Source organism: Dromaius novaehollandiae, chromosome Z, assembly GCF_036370855.1.
Source record: "Dromaius novaehollandiae isolate bDroNov1 chromosome Z, bDroNov1.hap1, whole genome shotgun sequence".
Taxonomy (NCBI): Eukaryota; Metazoa; Chordata; class Aves; order Casuariiformes; family Dromaiidae; genus Dromaius; species Dromaius novaehollandiae.
The window spans coordinates 73099171-73122016 of NC_088132.1; the positions used below are offsets into that span (position 1 = coordinate 73099171).

General features: G+C 56.6%; 3 protein-coding genes across 3 annotated transcripts; all 3 read right to left on the minus strand.

Annotated features, from left to right (window-relative positions):
- Nucleotides 1-1151: 1151 nt before the first annotated feature.
- Nucleotides 1152-3074, minus strand: LOC135324767 (avidin-like). The gene is made up of 4 exons (XM_064501673.1): nt 2811-3074; nt 2507-2717; nt 1396-1516; nt 1152-1266 (listed from the first exon to the last, which is right to left on the minus strand). Exons 1-4 carry the CDS (start codon nt 2880-2882, stop codon nt 1221-1223), a joined length of 450 nt encoding a protein of 149 aa, XP_064357743.1. The 5' UTR covers nt 2883-3074; the 3' UTR covers nt 1152-1220.
- A 7746-nt stretch (nt 3075-10820) lies between these two features.
- Nucleotides 10821-12743, minus strand: LOC135324808 (avidin-like). The gene is made up of 4 exons (XM_064501744.1): nt 12480-12743; nt 12176-12386; nt 11065-11185; nt 10821-10935 (listed from the first exon to the last, which is right to left on the minus strand). Exons 1-4 carry the CDS (start codon nt 12549-12551, stop codon nt 10890-10892), a joined length of 450 nt encoding a protein of 149 aa, XP_064357814.1. The 5' UTR covers nt 12552-12743; the 3' UTR covers nt 10821-10889.
- Nucleotides 12744-20543: 7800 nt separating this feature from the next.
- On the minus strand, nt 20544-22338 carry LOC135324664 (avidin-like). The gene is made up of 4 exons (XM_064501384.1): nt 22142-22338; nt 21838-22048; nt 20727-20847; nt 20544-20597 (listed from the first exon to the last, which is right to left on the minus strand). The coding sequence occupies exons 1-4, from the start codon at nt 22211-22213 to the stop codon at nt 20552-20554; spliced, it is 450 nt and encodes a 149-aa protein (XP_064357454.1). The 5' UTR covers nt 22214-22338; the 3' UTR covers nt 20544-20551.
- Nucleotides 22339-22846: the final 508 nt, after the last annotated feature.

Below are 22846 nucleotides of genomic sequence, written 5' to 3' on the forward strand. Positions count from 1 at the left end.
CCCACTCTCTCAGCTCCTCCCTGTACGTATAGCCAATGAGACGATGACGGACAGCGGCTATACCTCCTGAAAGGATGTCTAGAAGCCGAAAGGAAATTGCTGCGAGTAGAGTTTTCTAGGACAGCTCTGGTGCCCTGACGGCTCCTCCAGGAGCTGGCATCATGTGGCAGGACCACAGGCTGCTGCCCTCAAAGGCCAGGGACCACCTCAAAGGTAGGAGACCTTTTAAACTTTCCATCGGGAATCGGAGTGAGGACTGCCTGTAAGCTCCTGGATGATCGCCAGACAAGCGAGGCTTCCTTTTTTTTAACGAGAGCCTGGAGGAGTGAGCGTGAGGGAGGTAAAGTAAGCTCGCTGTAAGAAAGGGGAGCCAAGGAATTCCTGGTTTTGCAAAGAGCAAGGTAAGGCCTGGAAATCCTTTGCTTTGGCATTATTGCAGGCTAAGGAGACGGGACCACCAAGAGCAGGCTTGCTGCCGCAGCAGCTCCCTTAGTCAGCCATGAAGTGGGGGGATACTTTTGGTAGGCTTCACAAGCTACCTGAGCTCTGCCTAGGCACACCTAGGATGGTGCTACGCTCTTGCCAAGCTGGCTTTCGGTGGAGGAAAGCTGTTTGGTTTACAAAGAAATATCCCCGGTGTTTTGGAATTTTGTATTTTAATGCTGACAACTAATCATGGTAACGCAGGGCTTTTAAAAATGGCTTTAATTCTGTAGTTCTAAAATTCTCCTTATGCCGTGTTTGTTGCTAGCCAGAGAGTCTGAAGCGACGCAGTCTTCCACCGGCTTTTCTCAGCTGTTCTTCAGCCATTTCCCGTGCTGTCACTCGGGCTCCCGCTGCCCTCAGGGAGCCCCGCAGAGGGAGGCGTTTCGGCTTCGGCAACACGGAGCCCCCGGCGCTTCCCCGGGCGCGGGCCGTCCTGCCGCCCCCGCGCGGCCCCGGAGCCCCCGGCAAGGGGCGCCGGGCGCCGGGGCAGTCCCTGCTCGCCGCGCCTCGCCCGGGCTCCGGCTCCGGCGCCCTTTGTGGCGGGGGCTCGGCTGCCAGACGGCGTCTCTCCCCCCCCGCTCCCCCCGGCCGTGGGCCCGCGGGACGGCGCGGAGCGACGAGAGCAGGCGGCCGTTTGCAGAAAAGCTTTATTGGGGGCGGGGGGGGCGGGGGGGGGCTCCGGCGGCGTAGGGGGGCTTCGGCGGCGGCGGGGGGGCAGCGCCGCCCGCGGCTCCTCACTCCCTGCGCACCGGTTGGCGGGTGAAGACGTTGACGCCGACTCTGCGGGACGGAGCGGGCGGAGCGCGGTCAGGGCAGAGGCGCCCGGCGGCAACGGGCCCGCAGACGCGGCCGCCGCCGAGGGCCCTGCGCCGGCTCCCAGCCGCGCCGCCCGCTCCGCCCGGGGCTCACCTGGTGGCTTCCCAGTCGTCGCCGAGGCTGCCGACCTGCTCTCGCAGGAGCCACACGGTCTTCAAAATTTCCTCCCCGTGCTTGTCCACGAAGCACTGGCCCACGAAGACGCTGGTGGCGTCTGCAGAGGCGGGGGGAGAGCGCGGGGCGGAGGCGTGAGCCGCCCCGCGGGACGGGGAAGGCGGCGGTCCGGCTCTGCCCCCTCCGCCCCCCGGACGGGACTTGCCCCAGACGTGAGCGGGACACGGGGCCTGGGAGGTGCCGCTACCCAAACAGCTGCAGGGCTGGGGCTGGGGGAGCGTCAGGGGCAGCACGGGGGAGGGCAGGGCACCGCCCGGGACATTGCAGGGCAGGTTGCAGCACTGTCACAGACATCACAGGGGACCATCGCAGGATCACAGGGTCAAAGAGTGGTTGAGGTTGGAAGGGACCTCTGGAGATCATCTAGTCCAACCCCCCCGCCCAAGCAGAGTCACCTAGAGCACATTGCACAGGGTTGCGTCCAGGCGGGCTTGGAATATCTCCAGAGAAGGAGACTCCACAACCTCTCTGGGCACCCTGTACCAGTGCTTGGTCTCCCTCACAGTAAAGAAGTCTTTCCTCGTGTTCAGACAAAACTGCCTGTGCTTCAGTTTGTGGCTGTTGCCTCTTGTGCTGTCGCTGGGCACCACTGAAAAGACTCTGGCCCCATCCTCTCGACACCCTCCCTTCAGATACTTAAGCACATTGATAAGATGCCCCCTCACTCTTGTCTTCTCCAGGCTGAACACACCCAACTCTCTCAGCCTTTCCGCTTAGGGCAGATGCTGCAGTTCCCTCATCCTCTTCATAGCCCTACGCTGGACTCACTCCAATAGCTCCGTGTCTCTCTTGTACTGAGGAGACATGAAACCACAGGGGAGGGCAGGACGCCATCCAGGACATTGCAGGGGAGGGCAAGGGATGGTCAAGGACATCCTGGAGGAGGAGAGGGCACCAATGGGGACATCGCAGGGGTGGCAGGGGACCATCAGTTGCATCTCCGGGGAGGGCAGAGGATATCAGGGACATTGCAGGCAAGGTCAAGGGGCTGCTGGGGACACCACGGGGTGGCTGGGGAAGGGTGAAGCACCTGAGAAACTCCAGTTGACGGTGAATCCGAAGGTGGGCTGGTTGCTGTTGTTCTCACGGTGCTGGGATCCCTGTAGTGGAGAAATCTTGATTTCGTTGCTGGTGGCTTTCACTGCCGTGTGGTACGTGCCGGAGAACTCGCCTGCTTTGTTCACAGAATTGATGGTCATATTGGAGCCCAGGTCATTGAACCAAAGTCCTGTCAGGACACACTGCAAAGAAGGAATCAGCATGGGGTGCCCGGCACCCAGCCCTAGGGGACAGCCAGCAGTGCCTGGGTCCAGCCTGGCCTGCAGCCGCCTTACCGTCTGCTCAGCAGAGGAGCTGGGAGTCGCCAGCGCCAGGGCGAGCAGCAGGAGGATGGCAGCCACCTGCATGGTCTCTGCGGCTGGGAGGTGCTGGCTGATGCCCGGGATGTGCTCCTCGCAGGTCTCTGTCCAGGTGCCGGCTCCCCCTCCTTTTTATTGCTGCCGGGGCTCCCGGTGCCAGCTCTGCGCAGGCGTTGCAGAACCTGGGTGTATCCAAAGTTGTGGTTCTTAACGATATGACAGGGCGATTGCATGCAGATGTTTCCAGCAGCTTGTGTGGAGCCAGCTGCTCCTTGCTCGTGTGCCCCCGGGGCGGGGGCCAGCCCGGCCCCCCGGGAGCAGGGCATACCGCTGGCAGCGTGCAGGCTCTCGCTCTGCTGTGTGGCTCACGGTGGCTCCACTACGGACCAAAGTGGTGCTTGCTTAAAGTCTTAGACCCCGATTCCCAGAGAAGAGCAGCTGTTGGGCCGGGGCAAAGCTCTTGGGCCGCCCTGGGGAGGTGGGCATCACTCTCAGGGTGCTGGGACCGCCATGCCGCGGGGTGCTCAGCACCCGGGCAGGGGGATGGGGGCTACCACAGGCTGTGTGCGATACACAACGAGCCCCGATGGACAACCCAAACTGACCCCCTGAGCCAGGGAAAACCCCTTCCAAAGGCTGGCCCCCCAAAACCCTTCCTGCTGCCCCTTTGCCACCCTGCTGCCATCCCCAGCACTTTCTCCTGCAGATAATGCACACAGTGCAATTGCTGTTCAGTACTTAAAGCTTTGCACGCATCGCAAATGATCAGTGCCGTACAATGAGTGCCTCGGTCACTCTCAATTACCAAAGGTGGTCCAAACCGGGGAACAAATTCTTTCAGCAGCTTTTTCGCTCTTCTGGTAGCGTCATCACGTTTAGAAGGGTAAGCTTCCACCCAGCTGGAGAACGTGTCAATTATTAGCAGAACACATTCCAGAGTACAACATTTAGGCATTTGCATAAAATCAACTCGTTAGCTAACAAATGGTCCATGGGGCCTGGGCTGAGCTGAAGGGATGGTCTGTTTCCCACGTTGTGGGCTAAACCAACAGGACAAGTACTACACTAGTCATACTACAAAGTATGAATGCGCACTTTTATCTCCTGATGCTATCACTCTGAAATGATGCTCAGCTCTTAATCCTGCTTCTCTTTTACCTACTGCATCTGATGGCGAACCTCATGACTGTAACCTGTTAGGTGACTTATTTTCCTCTCCCTGGCTGCATCCTAAAGGTGTTCCTTTAACGAATCCTGACCTTGTCCTATTTGTGGACAGGTCTTGCTTGCGAGATTCACGTGGTACCTTAGGAGCTGGATTTTCTGCCTGTACTCAAAATCAGGTACTAGAAGCCTTTGCTCTCCCTGGTGGGACACGAGCACAAGTAGCTGAGCTGGCTGCTTGAACTCGCGCCTGGATTCTCACTAAAGGACTCTCTGCTGCAATGTATTTGGTGCCTAGGAATGGCTTTGGAGTTGCTCATGACTCCAGACAGCTTTGGAAACAAGGGGGACTTCTGACCTCAGCAGGAACTCCTCTTCGTAATGAGCAATACGTAGCAACTCTCTCAGGTGCTTTACAGCTCCCTTTAGCAGTCGCTGTTGTGAAATGCCAAGCTCATGCCTCTTCCCGCGATGATGTTGCCATTGGAAATGCTCTTGCAGCTCAGTCTGCAAGAAATGCAGCCCTTCACAGTCTGCCGTCTGCAAGTGCTATATTTATTCCTTGTCCAAAGATCAGACCTCCTTCTCACGCCTGCAAGACCTTGTGCAGTTGCAGGACAACATCCCTCAAATCAAGAAGGACATTTGGTTGCGACATCACTGTTCTTTGCACACTGACACTCTTGGGTGCTCCCTGGACGGCTCCCTGGTTGCGCCTCGGAGTCTCTCCTGCCTTACCTTGCTTGCCTGGCCCAAGATTGGCTTGCACCATTCTTTCCCTCAGGTTCACAAGAATAGTGTAGTACTTGTCCTGTTGGTTTAGCCCACAACGTGGGAAACAGACCATCCCTTCAGCTCAGCCCAGGCCCCATGGACCATTTGTTAGCTAACGAGTTGATTTTATGCAAATGCCTAAATGTTGTACTCCGGAATGTGTTCTGCTAATAACTGACACGTTCTCCAGCTGGGTGGAAGCTTACCCTTCTAAACGCGATGACGCTACCAGAAGAGCGAAAAAGCTGCTGAAAGAATTTGTTCCCCGGTTTGGACCACCTGTGGTAATTGAGAGTGACCGAGGCACTCACTGTACAGCACTGATCATTTGCGATGCGTGCAAAGCTTTAAGCACTGAACAGCAATTGCACTGTGTGCATCACCCGCAATCAAGGGGGCCTGTGGAATGAAAGAATGCCGATGTGAAGACCTGCATTGCAAAAATGGGTGCAGAAACTAACCTCAAGTGGCCAGAGGCCCTCCCAATCCCACTGATGCATAGCTGAAACACGGCACACTGAAAACATGGACTCTCACCATATCAAATCGTTACGGGAAGGCCTACGCTGCGGCCACCCACACCTCCAGCTGAACCAAGAAAGCTGATGTGAGAAGACTATCAACTGTCCGATTATTGTAGCGAGACCGACTCCGTTTTGCCGGTCACTGCCATCTTGGGAGCAAGCAGGGGCGAACTCGTGAGCCTTGTGTGCACCCTTGAACCCCATGGAGCAGCGAGGCCAGACTGGATGGAGCCGGGTGGTAGTTGAAGCTATTACTAGTGGAAAAAACCCCCACTCTCTCAGCTCCTCCCTGTACGTATAGCCAATGAGACGATGACGGACAGCGGCTATACCTCCCGAAAGGATGTCTAGAAGCCGAAAGGAAATTGCTGCGAGTAGAGTTTTCTAGGAGAGCTCTGGTGCCCTGACGGCTCCTCCAGGAGCTGGCATCATGTGGCAGGACCACAGGCTGCTGCCCTCAAAGGCCAGGGGCCACCTCAAAGGTGGTTTGGTCCAGGTGGTTGGCACCAGTTTGGTCTGTAGCGGAGCCACCGTGAGCCACATGGCAGAGTGAGGGGGGCCGGGCTGGTCCCCGCCTGGGAGTCGGTCTCGCTACTGTTGATGCTCTTGTGCTTCCACATTGCCCCCTGGGAGGCTTCTCCAGCCTCGCTCTCCTCCATACTGCATGCTCGTGAGCTCATGGATGTCTCCTTGCTCCTTCTGCAGCGTCTGCAACACTCATCTGCGGATTCCCTTCATCTCGTGTTGGGATTGACCAGTGGGGAGCGTGGTATTTTTGCGTCACTTGATACATCCTGATGCACAGCCGTGACTAAACCTTCCAAGAACACGCCGAATTATAATGATCAGAGCTCCTCTAATCACTAATCTTAGAGTGCTCTTCACCATTCACCAACCCATCCTCCTCGGTTAGACACCCGTCGCCTCCAGTCGAGTGGCTGCTCCGCTGTCAGCGTGCGTCATCCTTGTAGGCCTGCATGGATCTTGGCAAAGTCAGGCTCAACTCTCTGATCCCGCTCCACAGAAAAGCAACAGCTTTCATTCACTAAAGCACAAATTCCTCCTTGAGAAGCTAGCAGAAAGTCCAGGGCAATGCCAGGGCTCTGCCCCACCATCCCACTAAAAGATGGCATTTCCTGATGCAGTGCCTGCAAAGCGTCTAAGGTTGAGTTGTCTATTTGTTGTGCTGGGGCCGAAGTATTAATTTGGCCTTCTCAGGTTGTTCCACACCTAAGCAGGGTATGAAGCATTGAACAACTTGATGGAATCGGGTTAGTCTTTGAACCCAAGGGTTATTGACAGTTCGCAGGGGATCATGGTCGTCTATTCTGAGGGCACTTTAATTGCTAAAGCCCTGAACAGTGGGCACGAGGTAGCCAGTGGATGCTGCTGCATTAGTTGGACAGCCGTTGATGTACACGTGTTTTCCTGCATACGACTGGCCCCACACTGGTTGGGTACTCAGCCCTCTCCCGTCAGCCACCAGGTTCCGTTATCTACTGTGACTCTATACACGGGTTGGGGAGTTTGGCTTTTCGTTAGCAAGTCTTCCGCTGTCCTGGAACCGTTGGGGTGTGACAGAGTCTCTGAGCCGTTGTCAAAGGTACGTAACCCAAACTGGCAATGGGATATATTCATCGTCCCCACAGAAAGGCCTAACATTCACAGCCTGACTCCGGGGGGGACACCAGACGGCGTTGTCATAGGGTGTTACTGAATGGCGATAGAACATGTCCTTGGGAACCGTGGCTGTCTGGGAGTTAGAGAAGCTGTGCGTGTCATGAAACTTCTGCCTCCAGCTGTTATTATCGGGGAATGCGAGGGCTGGCATCTCCCCAGGGGTGCCAAGAGGAGCATGAGCGCAGAACCAACCTTGTGACTGGTTTGTGGGCTTGGCCAGCCCTTGCATCCATCGGACCACCGTGTTGTCATACCATCCTAGGTGTGCTGAGGTGGAGCTCAGGTAGATTGTGAAGCCTACCAAAAGTCGCCACCTCTTCACAACGGGCACCATTTAGACTTTACGCAGTGCAATAGCAGGGACCGCAGACACCGCCAAGACACACGCTCTTTCAAAGGGCATGCTACTCCGTGGCTCACTCTTGCCTGCAACAATGTGAAGAGGACTCACAGGTTCTTTCAAGACCTGAGGTTATATCATGGGGTTTGAGAGGCTGAGGAACTGGAAGTCATATCTGGATTACAGTGGGGTTCCTGATCTGATTGCTCGTGCTCAGAAGAGAGGTTGGTGGGGCTGGGTTCTGCAGGTGCTGCTACTCTCTTGCAGTGGGATGCAGGTATCCAAGAGGGCAGTCCTTTGTAGCATACAGCAGGCTTGGGGATTAATGAGATCTGGTAAGATCCCTGCCGTCAGGGCTGGAGAGCGTTCTTTCTCTGGTGTCCTTGCACACATACCCGGTCACCGGGTTGTCAGGGGTGGCAGGGCTCAGCTGAGCGTTCTGGAAGAGCGTCATGCACCTCTGGGTGTATAAACCTAAAACTCTCACTTAGTTTGCTACAGTAATCGGACAGTTGATCGTCCTCTCACGTCAGGTTTCTTGGTTCAGTTGGAGGTGTGGGTGGCTGCAGCGTAGGCCTTCCCGTAAGGATTTGATATGGTGAGAGTCCATGTTTTCCATTTGCCGTGTTTCAACTATGCATCAGTGGGATCGGGAGGGCCTCTGGCCACTTGAGGTTAGTTTCTGCACCCATTTTTGCAATGCAGGTCTTCACATCGGCATTCTTTCATTCCACAGGCCCCCTTGATTGCGGGTGATGCACACAGTGCAATTGCTGTTCAGTGCTTAAAGCTTTGCACGCATCGCAAATGATCAGTGCTGTACAGTGAGTGCCTCGGTCACTCTCAATTACCACAGGTGGTCCAAACCGGGGAACAAATTCTTTCAGCTGCTTTTTCGCTCTTCTGGTAGCATCATCGCGTTTAGAAGGGCAAGCTTCCACCCAGCCGGAGAACGTGTCAATTATTAGCAGAACACATTCCGGAGTACAACACGGTAACCTGCATTGCAAAAATGGGTGCAGAAACTAACCTGAGGCAGTGGGCACGAGGTAGCCAGTGGATGCTGCTGCATTAGTTGGACAGCCATTGACGTACACGTGTTTTCCTGCATACGACTGGCCCCACACTGGTTGGGTACTCGGCCCTCTCCCGTCAGCCACCAGGTTCCGTTATCTACTGTGACTCTATACACGGGTTGGGGAGTTTGGCTTTTCGTTAGCAAGTCTTCCTCTGTCCTGGAACCGTTGGGATGTGACAGAGTCGCTGAGCCGTTGTCAAAGGTACGTAACCCAAACTGGCAATGGGATATATTCATCGTCCCCACAGAAAGGCCTAACATTCACAGCCTGACTCCGGGGGGGACACCAGACGGCGTTGTCATAGGGTGTTACTGAATGGCGATAGAACATGTCCTTGGGAACCGTGGCTGTCTGGGAGTTAGAGAAGTGCCTCAGAATAGACGACCATGATCCCCTGCGACAGAAGCAGACTGTCAATAACCCTTGGGTTCAAAGACTAACCCGATTCCATCAAGTTGTTCAATGCTTCATACCCTGCTTAGGTGTGGAACAACCTGAGAAGGCCAAATTAACTTCGACCCCAACACAACAAATAGACAACTCAGCCTTAGACGCTTTGCAGGCACTGCATCAGGAAATGCCATCTTTTAGTGGGATGGTGGGGCAGAGCCCTGGCATTGCCCGGGACTTTCTGCTAGCTTCTCAAGGAGGAATTTGTGCTTTAGTGAATGAAAGCTGTTGCTTTTCTGTGGAGCGGGATCAGAGAGTTGAGCCTGACTTTGCCAAGATCCATGCAGGCCTACAAGGACGACGCATGCTGACAGCGGAGCAGCCACTCGACTGGAGGCGACGGGTGTCTAACCGAGGAGGATGGTTTGATGAATGGTGAAGAGGTCTCTAAGATTAGTGATTAGAGGAGCTCTGATCATTATAATTCGGCGTGTTCTTGGAAGGCTTAGTCACGGCTGTGCATTAGGATGTATCAAGTGACGCAAAAATACCACGTTCCCCACTGGTCAATCCCAACACGAAATGAAGGGAATCCGCAGACGAGTGCTGCAGACACTGCAGAAGGAGCAAGGAGACATCCCTGAGCTCACGAGCATGCAGTATGGAGGAGAGCGAGGCTGGAGAAGCCTCCCAGGGGGCAACGTGGAAGCAGAAGAGCATCAACAGTAGTGCGACTGACTCCGTTTTGCTGGTCGCTGCCATCTTGGGAGCGAGCAGGGGCGAACTCGTGAGCCTTGTGTGCACCCTTGAACCCCGTGGAGCAGCGAGGCCAGACTGGATGGAGCCGGGTGGTAGTTGAAGCTATTACTAGTGGAAAAAACCCCCACTCTCTCAGCTCCTCCCTGTACGTATAGCCAATGAGACGATGACGGACAGCGGCTATACCTCCCGAAAGGATGTCTAGAAGCCGAAAGGAAATTGCTGCGAGTAGAGTTTTCTAGGACAGCTCTGGTGCCCTGACGGCTCCTCCAGGAGCTGGCATCATGTGGCAGGACCACAGGCTGCTGCCCTCAAAGGCCAGGGACCACCTCAAAGGTAGGAGACCTTTTAAACTTTCCATCGGGAATCGGAGTGAGGACTGCCTGTAAGCTCCCAGGTGCTCGCCAGACAAGAGAGGCTTCCTTTTTTTTTTAACGAGAGCCTGGAGGAGTGAGCGTGAGGGAGGTAAAGTAAGCTCGCTGTAAGAAAGGGGAGCCAAGGAATTCCTGGTTTTGCAAAGAGCAAGGTAAGGCCTGGAAATCCTTTGCTTTGGCATTATTGCAGGCTAAGGAGACGGGACCACCAAGAGCAGGCTTGCTGCCGCAGCAGCTCCCTTAGTCAGCCATGAAGTGGGGGGATACTTTTGGTAGGCTTCACAAGCTACCTGAGCTCTGCCTAGGCACACCTAGGATGGTGCTACGCTCTTGCCAAGCTGGCTTTCAGTGGAGGAAAGCTGTTTGGTTTACAAAGAAATATCCCCGGTGTTTTGGAATTTTGTATTTTAATGCTGACAACTAATCATGGTAACGCAGGGCTTTTAAAAATGGCTTTAATTCTGTAGTTCTAAAATTCTCCTTATGCCGTGTTTGTTGCTAGCCAGAGAGTCTGAAGCGACGCAGTCTTCCACCGGCTTTTCTCAGCTGTTCTTCAGCCATTTCCCGTGCTGTCACTCGGGCTCCCGCTGCCCTCAGGGAGCCCCGCAGAGGGAGGCGTTTCGGCTTCGGCAACACGGAGCCCCCGGCGCTTCCCCGGGCGCGGGCCGTCCTGCCGCCCCCGCGCGGCCCCGGAGCCCCCGGCAAGGGGCGCCGGGCGCCGGGGCAGTCCCTGCTCGCCGCGCCTCGCCCGGGCTCCGGCTCCGGCGCCCTTTGTGGCGGGGGCTCGGCTGCCAGACGGCGTCTCTCCCCCCCCGCTCCCCCCGGCCGTGGGCCCGCGGGACGGCGCGGAGCGACGAGAGCAGGCGGCCGTTTGCAGAAAAGCTTTATTGGGGGCGGGGGGGGCGGGGGGGGGCTCCGGCGGCGTAGGGGGGCTTCGGCGGCGGCGGGGGGGCAGCGCCGCCCGCGGCTCCTCACTCCCTGCGCACCGGTTGGCGGGTGAAGACGTTGACGCCGACTCTGCGGGACGGAGCGGGCGGAGCGCGGTCAGGGCAGAGGCGCCCGGCGGCAACGGGCCCGCAGACGCGGCCGCCGCCGAGGGCCCTGCGCCGGCTCCCAGCCGCGCCGCCCGCTCCGCCCGGGGCTCACCTGGTGGCTTTCCAGTCGTCGCCGAGGCTGCCGACCTGCTCTCGCAGGAGCCACACGGTCTTCAAAATTTCCTCCCCGTGCTTGTCCACGAAGCACTGGCCCACGAAGACGCTGGTGGCGTCTGCAGAGGCGGGGGGAGAGCGCGGGGCGGAGGCGTGAGCCGCCCCGCGGGACGGGGAAGGCGGCGGTCCGGCTCTGCCCCCTCCGCCCCCCGGACGGGACTTGCCCCAGACGTGAGCGGGACACGGGGCCTGGGAGGTGCCGCTACCCAAACAGCTGCAGGGCTGGGGCTGGGGGAGCGTCAGGGGCAGCACGGGGGAGGGCAGGGCACCGCCCGGGACATTGCAGGGCAGGTTGCAGCACTGTCACAGACATCACAGGGGACCATCGCAGGATCACAGGGTCAAAGAGTGGTTGAGGTTGGAAGGGACCTCTGGAGATCATCTAGTCCAACCCCCCCGCCCAAGCAGAGTCACCTAGAGCACATTGCACAGGGTTGCGTCCAGGCGGGCTTGGAATATCTCCAGAGAAGGAGACTCCACAACCTCTCTGGGCACCCTGTACCAGTGCTTGGTCTCCCTCACAGTAAAGAAGTCTTTCCTCGTGTTCAGACAAAACTGCCTGTGCTTCAGTTTGTGGCTGTTGCCTCTTGTGCTGTCGCTGGGCACCACTGAAAAGACTCTGGCCCCATCCTCTCGACACCCTCCCTTCAGATACTTAAGCACATTGATAAGATGCCCCCTCACTCTTGTCTTCTCCAGGCTGAACACACCCAACTCTCTCAGCCTTTCCGCTTAGGGCAGATGCTGCAGTTCCCTCATCCTCTTCATAGCCCTACGCTGGACTCACTCCAGTAGCTCCGTGTCTCTCTTGTACTGAGGAGACATGAAACCACAGGGGAGGGCAGGACGCCATCCAGGACATTGCAGGGGAGGGCAAGGGATGGTCAAGGACATCCTGGAGGAGGAGAGGGCACCAATGGGGACATCGCAGGGGTGGCAGGGGACCATCAGTTGCATCTCCGGGGAGGGCAGAGGATATCAGGGACATTGCAGGCAAGGTCAAGGGGCTGCTGGGGACACCACGGGGTGGCTGGGGAAGGGTGAAGCACCTGAGAAACTCCAGTTGACGGTGAATCCGAAGGTGGGCTGGTTGCTGTTGTTCTCACGGTGCTGGGATCCCTGTAGTGGAGAAATCTTGATTTCGTTGCTGGTGGCTTTCACTGCCATGTGGTACGTGCCGGAGAACTCGCCTGCTTCGTTCACAGGCTTGATGGTCATATTGGAGCCCAGGTCATTGAACCAAAGTCCTGTCAGGACACACTGCAAAGAAGGAATCAGCATGGGGTGCCCGGCACCCAGCCCTAGGGGACAGCCAGCAGTGCCTGGGTCCAGCCTGGCCTGCAGCCGCCTTACCGTCTGCTCAGCAGAGGAGCTGGGAGTCGCCAGCGCCAGGGCGAGCAGCAGGAGGACGGCAGCCACCTGCATGGTCTCTGCGGCTGGGAGGTGCTGGCTGATGCCCGGGATGTGCTCCTCGCAGGTCTCTGTCCAGGTGCCGGCTCCCCCTCCTTTTTATTGCTGCCGGGGCTCCCGGTGCCAGCTCTGCGCAGGCGTTGCAGAACCTGGGTGTATCCAAAGTTGTGGTTCTTAACGATATGACAGGGCGATTGCATGCAGATGTTTCCAGCAGCTTGTGTGGAGCCAGCTGCTCCTTGCTCGTGTGCCCCCGGGGCGGGGGCCAGCCCGGCCCCCCGGGAGCAGGGCATACCGCTGGCAGCGTGCAGGCTCTCGCTCTGCTGTGTGGCTCACGGTGGCTCCACTACGGACCAATGTGGTGCTTGCTTAAAGTCTTAGACCCCGATTCCCAGAGAAGAGCGGCTGTTGGGCCGGGGCAAAGCTCTTGGGCCGCCCTGGGGAGGTGGGCATCACCCTCAGGGTGCTGGGACCGCCATGCCGCGGGGTGCTCAGCACCCGGGCAGGGGGATGGGGGCTACCACAGGCTGTGTGCGATACACAACGAGCCCCGATGGACAACCCAAACTGACCCCCTGAGCCAGGGAAAACCCCTTCCAAAGGCTGGCCCCCCAAAACCCTTCCTGCTGCCCCTTTGCCACCCTGCTGCCATCCCCAGCACTTTCTCCTGCAGATAATGCACACAGTGCAATTGCTGTTCAGTACTTAAAGCTTTGCACGCATCGCAAATGATCAGTGCCGTACAATGAGTGCCTCGGTCACTCTCAATTACCAAAGGTGGTCCAAACCGGGGAACAAATTCTTTCAGCAGCTTTTTCGCTCTTCTGGTAGCGTCATCGCGTTTAGAAGGGTAAGCTTCCACCCAGCTGGAGAACGTGTCAATTATTAGCAGAACACATTCCAGAGTACAACATTTAGGCATTTGCATAAAATCAACTCGTTAGCTAACAAATGGTCCATGGGGCCTGGGCTGAGCTGAAGGGATGGTCTGTTTCCCACGTTGTGGGCTAAACCAACAGGACAAGTACTACACTAGTCATACTACAAAGTATGAATGCGCACTTTTATCTCCTGATGCTATCACTCTGAAATGATGCTCAGCTCTTAATCCTGCTTCTCTTTTACCTACTGCATCTGATGGCGAACCTCATGACTGTAACCTGTTAGGTGACTTATTTTCCTCTCCCTGGCTGCATCCTAAAGGTGTTCCTTTAACGAATCCTGACCTTGTCCTATTTGTGGACAGGTCTTGCTTGCGAGATTCACGTGGTACCTTAGGAGCTGGATTTTCTGCCTGTACTCAAAATCAGGTACTAGAAGCCTTTGCTCTCCCTGGTGGGACACGAGCACAAGTAGCTGAGCTGGCTGCTTGAACTCGCGCCTGGATTCTCACTAAAGGACTCTCTGCTGCAATGTATTTGGTGCCTAGGAATGGCTTTGGAGTTGCTCATGACTCCAGACAGCTTTGGAAACAAGGGGGACTTCTGACCTCAGCAGGAACTCCTCTTCGTAATGAGCAATACATAGCAACTCTCTCAGGTGCTTTACAGCTCCCTTTAGCAGTCGCTGTTGTGAAATGCCAAGCTCATGCCTCTTCCCGCAATGATGTTGCCATTGGAAATGCTCTTGCAGCTCAGTCTGCAAGAAATGCAGCCCTTCACAGTCTGCCGTCTGCAAGTGCTATATTTATTCCTTGTCCAAAGATCAGACCTCCTTCTCACGCCTGCAAGACCTTGTGCAGTTGCAGGACAACATCCCTCAAATCAAGGACATTTGGTTGCGACATCACTGTTCTTTGCTCACTGACACTCTTGGGTGCTCCCTGGACGGCTCCCTGGTTGCGCCTCGGAGTCTCTCCTGCCTTACCTTGCTTGCCTGGCCCAAGATTGGCTTGCACCATTCTTTCCCTCAGGTTCACAAGAATAGTGTAGTACTTGTCCTGTTGGTTTAGCCCACAACGTGGGAAACAGACCATCCCTTCAGCTCAGCCCAGGCCCCATGGACCATTTGTTAGCTAACGAGTTGATTTTATGCAAATGCCTAAATGTTGTACTCCGGAATGTGTTCTGCTAATAACTGACACGTTCTCCAGCTGGGTGGAAGCTTACCCTTCTAAACGCGATGACGCTACCAGAAGAGCGAAAAAGCTGCTGAAAGAATTTGTTCCCCGGTTTGGACCACCTGTGGTAATTGAGAGTGACCGAGGCACTCATTGTACGGCACTGATCATTTGCGATGCGTGCAAAGCTTTAAGTACTGAACAGCAATTGCACTGTGTGCATCACCCGCAATCAAGGGGGCCTGTGGAATGAAAGAATGCCGATGTGAAGACCTGCATTGCAAAAATGGGTGCAGAAACTAACCTCAAGTGGCCAGAGGCCCTCCCAATCCCACTGATGCATAGCTGAAACACGGCACACTGAAAACATGGACTCTCACCATATCAAATCCTTACGGGAAGGCCTACGCTGCGGCCACCCACACCTCCAGCTGAACCAAGAAAGCTGATGTGAGAAGACTATCAACTGTCCGATTATTGTAGCGAGACCGACTCCGTTTTGCCGGTCGCTGCCATCTTGGGAGCAAGCAGGGGCGAACTCGTGAGCCTTGTGTGCACCCTTGAACCCCGTGGAGCAGCGAGGCCAGACTGGATGGAGCCGGGTGGTAGTTGAAGCGATTACTAGTGGAAAAAACCCCCACTCTCTCAGCTCCTCCCTGTACGTATAGCCAATGAGACGATGACGGACAGCGGCTATACCTCCCGAAAGGATGTCTAGAAGCTGAAAGGAAATTGCTGCGAGTAGAGTTTTCTAGGACAGCTCTGGTGCCCTGACGGCTCCTCCAGGAGCTGGCATCATGTGGCAGGACCACAGGCTGCTGCCCTCAAAGGCCAGGGGCCACCTCAAAGGTGGTTTGGTCCAGGTGGTTGGCACCAGTTTGGTCTGTAGCGGAGCCACCGTGAGCCACATGGCAGAGTGAGGGGGGCCGGGCTGGTCCCCGCCTGGGAGTCGGTCTCGCTACTGTTGATGCTCTTGTGCTTCCACGTTGCCCCCTGGGAGGCTTCTCCAGCCTCGCTCTCCTCCATACTGCATGCTCGTGAGCTCATGGATGTCTCCTTGCTCCTTCTGCAGCGTCTGCAACACTCATCTGCGGATTCCCTTCATCTCGTGTTGGGATTGACCAGTGGGGAGCGTGGTATTTTTGCGTCACTTGATACATCCTAATGCACAGCCGTGACTAAGCCTTCCAAGAACACGCCGAATTATAATGATCAGAGCTCCTCTAATCACTAATCTTAGAGTGCTCTTCACCATTCACCAACCCATCCTCCTCGGTTAGACACCCGTCGCCTCCAGTCAAGTGGCTGCTCCACTGTCAGCATGCGTCGTCCTTGTAGGCCTGCATGGATCTTGGCAAAGTCAGGCTCAACTCTCTGATCCCGCTCCACAGAAAAGCAACAGCTTTCATTCACTAAAGCACAAATTCCTCCTTGAGAAGCTAGCAGAAAGTCCAGGGCAATGCCAGGGCTCTGCCCCACCACCCCACTGAAAGATGGCATTTCCTGATGCAGTGCCTGCAAAGCGTCTAAGGTTGAGTTGTCTATTTGTTGTGTTGGGGTCGAAGTATTAATTTGGTCTTCTCAGGTTGTTCCACACCTAAGCAGGGTATGAAGCATTGAACAACTTGATGGAATCGGGTTAGTCTTTGAACCCAAGGGTTATTGACAGTTCGCAGAGGATCATGGTCGTCTATTCTGAGGCACTTTAATTGCTAAAGCCCTGAACAGTGGGCACGAGGTAGCCAGTGGATGCTGCTGCATTAGTTGGACAGCCGTTGATGTACACGTGTTTTCCTGCATACGACTGGCCCCACACTGGTTGGGTACTCGGCCCTCTCCCGTCAGCCACCAGGTTCCGTTATCTACTGTGACTCTATACACGGGTTGGGGAGTTTGGCTTTTCGTTAGCTTCTTCCGCTGTCCTGGAACCGTTGGGATGTGACAGAGTCGCTGAGCCGTTGTCAAAGGTACGTAACCCAAACTGGCAATGGGATATATTCATCGTCCCCACAGAAAGGCCTAACATTCACAGCCTGACTCCGGGGGGGACACCAGACGGCGTTGTCATAGGGTGTTACTGAATGGCGATAGAACATGTCCTTGGGAACCGTGGCTGTCTGGGAGTTAGAGAAGCTGTGCGTGTCATGAAACTTCTGCCTCCAGCTGTTATTATCGGGGAATGCGAGGGCTGGCATCTCCCCAGGGGTGCCGAGAGGAGCATGAGCGCAGAACCAACCTTGTGACTGGTTTGTGGGCTTGGCCAGCCCTTGCATCCATCGGACCACCATGTTGTCATACCATCCTAGGTGTGCTGAGGTGGAGCTCAGGTAGATTGTGAAGCCTACCAAAAGTCGCCACCTCTTCACAACGGGCACCATTTAGACTTTACGCAGTGCAATAGCAGGGACCGCAGACACCGCCAAGACACACGCTCTTTCAAAGGGCATGCTACTCCGTGGCTCGCTCTTGCCTGCAACAATGTGAAGAGGACTCACAGGTTCTTTCAAGACCTGAGGTTATATCATGGGGTTTGAGAGGCTGAGGAACTGGAAGTCATATCTGGATTACAGTGGGGTTCCTGATCTGATTGCTCGTGCTCAGAAGAGAGGTTGGTGGGGCTGGGTTCTGCAGGTGCTGCTACTCTCTTGCAGTGGGACGCAGGTATCCAAGAGGGCAGTCCTTTGTAGCATACAGCAGGCTTGGGGATTAATAAGATCTGGTAAGATCCCTGCCGTCAGGGCTGGAGAGCGTTCTTTCTCTGGTGTCCTTGCACACATACCCGGTCACCGGGTTGTCAGGGGTGGCAGGGCTCAGCTGCGGGTTCTGGAAGAGCGTCATGCACCTCTGGGTGTATAAACCTAAAACTCTCACTTAGTTTGCTACAGTAATCGGACAGTTGATCGTCCTCTCACGTCAGGTTTCTTGGTTCAGTTGGAGGTGTGGGTGGCTGCAGCGTAGGCCTTCCCGTAAGGATTTGATATGGTGAGAGTCCATGTTTTCCATTTGCCGTGTTTCAACTATGCATCAGTGGGATCGGGAGGGCCTCTGGCCACTTGAGGTTAGTTTCTGCACCCATTTTTGCAATGCAGGTCTTCACATCGGCATTCTTTCATTCCACAGGCCCCCTTGATTGCGGGTGATGCACACAGTGCAATTGCTGTTCAGTGCTTAAAGCTTTGCACGCATCGCAAATGATCAGTGCTGTACAGTGAGTGCCTCGGTCACTCTCAATTACCACAGGTGGTCCAAACCGGGGAACAAATTCTTTCAGCTGCTTTTTCGCTCTTCTGGTAGCATCATCGCGTTTAGAAGGGCAAGCTTCCACCCAGCCGGAGAACGTGTCAATTATTAGCAGAACACATTCCGGAGTACAACACGGTAACCTGCATTGCAAAAATGGGTGCAGAAACTAACCTGAGGCAGTGGGCACGAGGTAGCCAGTGGATGCTGCTGCATTAGTTGGACAGCCATTGACGTACACGTGTTTTCCTGCATATGATTGGCCCCACACTGGTTGGGTACTCGGCCCTCTCCCGTCAGCCACCAGGTTCCGTTATCTACTGTGACTCTATACACGGGTTGGGGAGTTTGGCTTTTCGTTAGCAAGTCTTCCTCTGTCCTGGAACCGTTGGGATGTGACAGAGTCGCTGAGCCGTTGTCAAAGGTACGTAACCCAAACTGGCAATGGGATATATTCATCGTCCCCACAGAAAGGCCTAACATTCACAGCCTGACTCCGGGGGGGACACCAGACGGCGTTGTCATAGGGTGTTACTGAATGGCGATAGAACATGTCCTTGGGAACCGTGGCTGTCTGGGAGTTAGAGAAGTGCCTCAGAATAGACGACCATGATCCCCTGCGACAGAAGCAGACTGTCAATAACCCTTGGGTTCAAAGACTAACCCGATTCCATCAAGTTGTTCAATGCTTCATACCCTGCTTAGGTGTGGAACAACCTGAGAAGGCCAAATTAACTTCGACCCCAACACAACAAATAGACAACTCAGCCTTAGACGCTTTGCAGGCACTGCATCAGGAAATGCCATCTTTTAGTGGGATGGTGGGGCAGAGCCCTGGCATTGCCCTGGACTTTCTGCTAGCTTCTCAAGGAGGAATTTGTGCTTTAGTGAATGAAAGCTGTTGCTTTTCTGTGGAGCGGGATCAGAGAGTTGAGCCTGACTTTGCCAAGATCCATGCAGGCCTACAAGGACGACGCATGCTGACAGCGGAGCAGCCACTTGACTGGAGGCGACGGGTGTCTAACCAAGGAGGATGGGTTGGTGAATGGTGAAGAGGTCTCTAAGATTAGTGATTAGAGGAGCTCTGATCATTATAATTCGGCGTGTTCTTGGAAGGCTTAGTCACGGCTGTGCATTAGGATGTATCAAGTGACGCAAAAATACCACGCTCCCCACTGGTCAATCCCAACACGAGATGAAGGGAATCCGCAGACGAGTGTTGCAGACACTGCAGAAGGAGCAAGGAGACATCCCTGAGCTCACGAGCATGCAGTATGGAGGAGAGCGAGGCTGGAGAAGCCTCCCAGGGGGCAACGTGGAAGCAGAAGAGCATCAACAGTAGTGCGACTGACTCCGTTTTGCTGGTCGCTGCCATCTTGGGAGCGAGCAGGGGCGAACTCGTGAGCCTTGTGTGCACCCTTGAACCCCGTGGAGCAGCGAGGCCAGACTGGATGGAGCCGGGTGGTAGTTGAAGCAATTACTAGTGGAAAAAACCCCCACTCTCTCAGCTCCTCCCTGTACGTATAGCCAATGAGACGATGACGGACAGCGGCTATACCTCCCGAAAGGATGTCTAGAAGCCGAAAGGAAATTGCTGCGAGTAGAGTTTTCTAGGACAGCTCTGGTGCCCTGACGGCTCCTCCAGGAGCTGGCATCATGTGGCAGGACCACAGGCTGCTGCCCTCAAAGGCCAGGGACCACCTCAAAGGTAGGAGACCTTTTAAACTTTCCATCGGGAATCGGAGTGAGGACTGCCTGTAAGCTCCTGGATGATCGCCAGACAAGCGAGGCTTCCTTTTTTTTAACGAGAGCCTGGAGGAGTGAGCGTGAGGGAGGTAAAGTAAGCTCGCTGTAAGAAAGGGGAGCCAAGGAATTCCTGGTTTTGCAAAGAGCAAGGTAAGGCCTGGAAATCCTTTGCTTTGGCATTATTGCAGGCTAAGGAGACGGGACCACCAAGAGCAGGCTTGCTGCCGCAGCAGCTCCCTTAGTCAGCCATGAAGTGGGGGGATACTTTTGGTAGGCTTCACAAGCTACCTGAGCTCTGCCTAGGCACACCTAGGATGGTGCTACGCTCTTGCCAAGCTGGCTTTCAGTGGAGGAAAGCTGTTTGGTTTACAAAGAAATATCCCCGGTGTTTTGGAATTTTGTATTTTAATGCTGACAACTAATCATGGTAACGCAGGGCTTTTAAAAATGGCTTTAATTCTGTAGTTCTAAAATTCTCCTTATGCCGTGTTTGTTGCTAGCCAGAGAGTCTGAAGCGACGCAGTCTTCCACCGGCTTTTCTCAGCTGTTCTTCAGCCATTTCCCGTGCTGTCACTCGGGCTCCCGCTGCCCTCAGGGAGCCCCGCAGAGGGAGGCGTTTCGGCTTCGGCAACACGGAGCCCCCGGCGCTTCCCCGGGCGCGGGCCGTCCTGCCGCCCCCGCGCGGCCCCGGAGCCCCCGGCAAGGGGCGCCGGGCGCCGGGGCAGTCCCTGCTCGCCGCGCCTCGCCCGGGCTCCGGCTCCGGCGCCCTTTGTGGCGGGGGCTCGGCTGCCAGACGGCGTCTCTCCCCCCCCGCTCCCCCCGGCCGTGGGCCCGCGGGACGGCGCGGAGCGACGAGAGCAGGCGGCCGTTTGCAGAAAAGCTTTATTGGGGGCGGGGGGGGCGGGGGGGGGCTCCGGCGGCGTAGGGGGGCTTCGGCGGCGGCGGGGGGGGCAGCGCCGCCCGCGGCTCCTCACTCCCTGCGCACCGGTTGGCGGGTGAAGACGTTGACGCCGACTCTGCGGGACGGAGCGGGCGGAGCGCGGTCAGGGCAGAGGCGCCCGGCGGCAGCGGGCCCGCAGACGCGGCCGCCGCCGAGGGCCCTGCGCCGGCTCCCAGCCGCGCCGCCCGCTCCGCCCGGGGCTCACCTGGTGGCTTCCCAGTCGTCGCCGAGGCTGCCGACCTGCTCTCGCAGGAGCCACACGGTCTTCAAAATTTCCTCCCCGTGCTTGTCCACGAAGCACTGGCCCACGAAGACGCTGGTGGCGTCTGCAGAGGCGGGGGGAGAGCGCGGGGCGGAGGCGTGAGCCGCCCCGCGGGACGGGGAAGGCGGCGGTCCGGCTCTGCCCCCTCCGCCCCCCGGACGGGACTTGCCCCAGACGTGAGCGGGACACGGGGCCTGGGAGGTGCCGCTACCCAAACAGCTGCAGGGCTGGGGCTGGGGGAGCGTCAGGGGCAGCACGGGGGAGGGCAGGGCACCGCCCGGGACATTGCAGGGCAGGTTGCAGCACTGTCACAGACATCACAGGGGACCATCGCAGGATCACAGGGTCAAAGAGTGGTTGAGGTTGGAAGGGACCTCTGGAGATCATCTAGTCCAACCCCCCCGCCCAAGCAGAGTCACCTAGAGCACATTGCACAGGGTTGCGTCCAGGCGGGCTTGGAATATCTCCAGAGAAGGAGACTCCACAACCTCTCTGGGCACCCTGTACCAGTGCTTGGTCTCCCTCACAGTAAAGAAGTCTTTCCTCGTGTTCAGACAAAACTGCCTGTGCTTCAGTTTGTGGCTGTTGCCTCTTGTGCTGTCGCTGGGCACCACTGAAAAGACTCTGGCCCCATCCTCTCGACACCCTCCCTTCAGATACTTAAGCACATTGATAAGATGCCCCCTCACTCTTGTCTTCTCCAGGCTGAACACACCCAACTCTCTCAGCCTTTCCGCTTAGGGCAGATGCTGCAGTTCCCTCATCCTCTTCATAGCCCTACGCTGGACTCACTCCAATAGCTCCGTGTCTCTCTTGTACTGAGGAGACATGAAACCACAGGGGAGGGCAGGACGCCATCCAGGACATTGCAGGGGAGGGCAAGGGATGGTCAAGGACATCCTGGAGGAGGAGAGGGCACCAATGGGGACATCGCAGGGGTGGCAGGGGACCATCAGTTGCATCTCCGGGGAGGGCAGAGGATATCAGGGACATTGCAGGCAAGGTCAAGGGGCTGTTGGGGACACCACGGGGTGGCTGGGGAAGGGTGAAGCACCTGAGAAACTCCAGTTGACGGTGAATCCGAAGGTGGGCTGGTTGCTGTTGTTCTCACGGTGCTGGGATCCCTGTAGTGGAGAAATCTTGATTTCGTTGCTGGTGGCTTTCACTGCCGTGTGGTATGTGCCGGAGAACTCGCCTGCTTTGTTCACAGAATTGATGGTCATATTGGAGCCCAGGTCATTGAACCAAAGTCCTGTCAGGACACACTGCAAAGAAGGAATCAGCATGGGGTGCCCGGCACCCAGCCCTAGGGGACAGCCAGCAGTGCCTGGGTCCAGCCTGGCCTGCAGCCGCCTTACCGTCTGCTCAGCAGAGGAGCTGGGAGTCGCCAGCGCCAGGGCGAGCAGCAGGAGGATGGCAGCCACCTGCATGGTCTCTGCGGCTGGGAGGTGCTGGCTGATGCCCGGGATGTGCTCCTCGCAGGTCTCTGTCCAGGTGCCGGCTCCCCCTCCTTTTTATTGCTGCCGGGGCTCCCGGTGCCAGCTCTGCGCAGGCGTTGCAGAACCTGGGTGTATCCAAAGTTGTGGTTCTTAATGATATGACAGGGCGATTGCATGCAGATGTTTCCAGCAGCTTGTGTGGAGCCAGCTGCTCCTTGCTCGTGTGCCCCCGGGGTGGGGGCCAGCCCGGCCCCCCGGGAGCAGGGCATACCGCTGGCAGCGTGCAGGCTCTCGCTCTGCTGTGTGGCTCACGGTGGCTCCACTACGGACCAAAGTGGTGCTTGCTTAAAGTCTTAGACCCCGATTCCCAGAGAAGAGCGGCTGTTGGGCCGGGGCAAAGCTCTTGGGCCGCCCTGGGGAGGTGGGCATCACTCTCAGGGTGCTGGGACCGCCATGCCGCGGGGTGCTCAGCACCCGGGCAGGGGGATGGGGGCTACCACAGGCTGTGTGCGATACACAACGAGCCCCGATGGACAACCCAAACTGACCCCCTGAGCCAGGGAAAACCCCTTCCAAAGGCTGGCCCCCCAAAACCCTTCCTGCTGCCCCTTTGCCACCCTGCTG